Below are 2454 nucleotides of genomic sequence, written 5' to 3'. Positions count from 1 at the left end.
GAGGGGACCCATGTTCCATCTCAAAATTAAAATACAAATCCAAAATGAATGCAGCAGATCAGCACTCAGCGAGAACGAGTTGGTACTTGTTGGTATATGGTTAAATTCTGCTATATGTATCAACACTAAATGAAGGTAACAAAATTCCCAGAATTGGCATTGGAAATGGGAATTGCACCCGTCATAGTTCATCCAAGAGCTGTGCAATTAAACTCCTGGCGATGGAAAATTGGAAATTGGATGTAGGCTTGTGTGTAAATCCCCTTTAATTCTTGGAGTCCAAAGTTCGTACCCAAAAAGAGATATCTCAGAACCTTATTGAGTAATCCACACACAAACGCACATAATAAACTAATTAATTAAAGAGAATAGCAGAAATAAATTAATGTGGAAATGGAATGTTTAAACCTAATATAGTCAAATAATACTTACACAATGAAGTAATAACTAGTGGTCACCATATATATACATAACACAATGCAAAAATTACATTTGATAGCAATCACTAGTATATATACTACGGCAGCTTCATCACCGTCAGATTGTATCATCTAATGGGCCCCATTATAGACTACAGACAAAAATTATAGTTCAGCTGTCACCGCCCAAAAGACTAAAGCCACCGTCCAAACTTTCCATTTCAACGTTCCGCAAATATTCTTCCTCCCATTATTCTAACATGCTTCCGTCATAGCCGATTCACCTCGCTCTCCAACACCATGAGACCACTTGATCAAGCTACTCTTTCCTGTACGTGTTATCAGGGGTTTATTTCTTTCCATCGATCTGGGTCTCATGCATCCATTAGTTAGGGTGCCTCACTGCTGGTTTGTATATTATCAGTTATGACAGGAATTAAAGCATTTGAGGATTTCTCTAATCCAGGCCAGTTCATGAATTTAATTAGATAGATCCATCATTCAAGTGAACAGAGTCCCCTCTCCAAATTGTTCAAAATAGCTGCTACTTGAAGAATGGAAGGCCGGTTTCTCCTGCTGTTACTTACACAGGCTGATGCAACCTTGGCTAATCTAAACATGGGCTCTATATCTGAAGGGACTACTAGCCTAGGATCCAAAAGCTCATGAAGTTTCATATCTCTTATCAACGGCAATGCCCACTCAGCAATCAACCCTTCTTCACACCTTCTCCCACTTAAAATCTGTAACAAAACCACCCCAAATCCATAGACATCACTTGCCTTGCATGCTCCCCCTCTTTGCTTCCAATACTCATCATCCACATACCCCACAAGACCTCTCCGCTCATGGGGTGCCAAGAAACAGAGCCCATAGTCACTAACTCTAGCACAGAAATGCGAATCGATCAAGATGTTAGAAGGCTTAACACACCCATGAACTACAGGAGGAGTCATCTTCTCGTGCAAGTATTCGATGCCTCGAGCAGCACCTGCAGCTACTCTGAGGCGAAGCTCCCAGTCCAGGAGAGGTGCACCGTTGCAGCAGTCATGGCGTAGGTGGTAGTCCAAGCTCCTCATGCCCATGAACTCCATTAGGATAATTCTCTCTCCTGGGGCCTCTGCCAATCCAATAATGGGTACTACGTGAGGGTGATCTGCGAACGAGAGTGACTTGACTATAGATGAGAATCCAAAGCCAGCATTGCTAAATACAAGCCGTGGATGGATCCGCTTTGCGGCAATTACATCCCCTCCTGTCAAATGAGCTTCATATACAGTTCCCAGGCGACCAGCTCCGATAATCAGGCGTTGGTTGAAGCCATCGGTGGCGACATCAACATCAGTTAAGGAATAAGCACGGGCACAGAGCTTGGCAGGAAAACCTTCTTCTGGGTCCATTGGTTTCTTCCTGCAGAGGATGATGATCAGAATGAGACTGAGAATAACCAAAGCTGTAGCGAGAAGTGCCATGACACCATCGTAGGCGATAGTAGTAGTAATACTACCGTGACTCATGTTGGAGACCTCCCTTACTGAATCTCTACTAGTGCTGCTAACCATGAAGCGTGCGTTGAGGAGAGATTAGGAAGTGGGTAGCCAGCCCATGAATCAGAGGATGGAATGGAAATACGGTTGGGACTTGGGAGAAAGTTGGGTGACAAGGAAAGATGTGAGAAAAAGAGGGGTATCTCTTATGTCTTAATGTGCAAGTTTTTCAGTTTTCACTAGTTTGAACTGTGAACTTTGAAATTAGGGGAGATTGGTGAGAAAGTCAGGGTAGGGATTATAGTTTGGAGTGGATATGTGATCGTTGTTGTTGGTTGGCATTGACTCTACTTATAATAACGAAGCATAGTACTTGACTGTTTGTTCTAATTTAGTTGTAACAAACACAAGTACAATTCCATGAAGCCATGTGTCATTGGTTTTTTCTCCTGGTTGATGTTTGGTGAAAGGTGATTGATCGTATGCTTTTGGCTGCACTCTAATATTTGCCTGTCCAACATTGACAATTTGACATTTTAAGGTTGCCA

At 42.5% G+C, this 2454-nt stretch overlaps 1 protein-coding gene across 1 annotated transcript; it reads right to left on the bottom strand.

The window, feature by feature from the left end:
* Positions 1-433: 433 nt before the first annotated feature.
* Positions 434-2203, bottom strand: LOC148875995 (serine/threonine-protein kinase-like protein ACR4). The gene has a single exon (XM_088967064.1). It carries the CDS (start codon positions 1979-1981, stop codon positions 917-919), a length of 1065 nt encoding a protein of 354 aa, XP_088823190.1. The 5' UTR covers positions 1982-2203; the 3' UTR covers positions 434-916.
* Between the last annotated feature and the right edge of the window lie 251 nt (positions 2204-2454).

The sequence above is a fragment of the Nelumbo lutea genome, chromosome 1, assembly GCF_056320005.1.
Source record: "Nelumbo lutea isolate HS-2025 chromosome 1, American lotus-T2T, whole genome shotgun sequence".
NCBI classification, from domain to species: domain Eukaryota; kingdom Viridiplantae; phylum Streptophyta; class Magnoliopsida; order Proteales; family Nelumbonaceae; genus Nelumbo; species Nelumbo lutea.
Note: the sequence above shows the minus strand (reverse complement) of the source record. Positions and strands in the feature narration are given on the sequence as shown.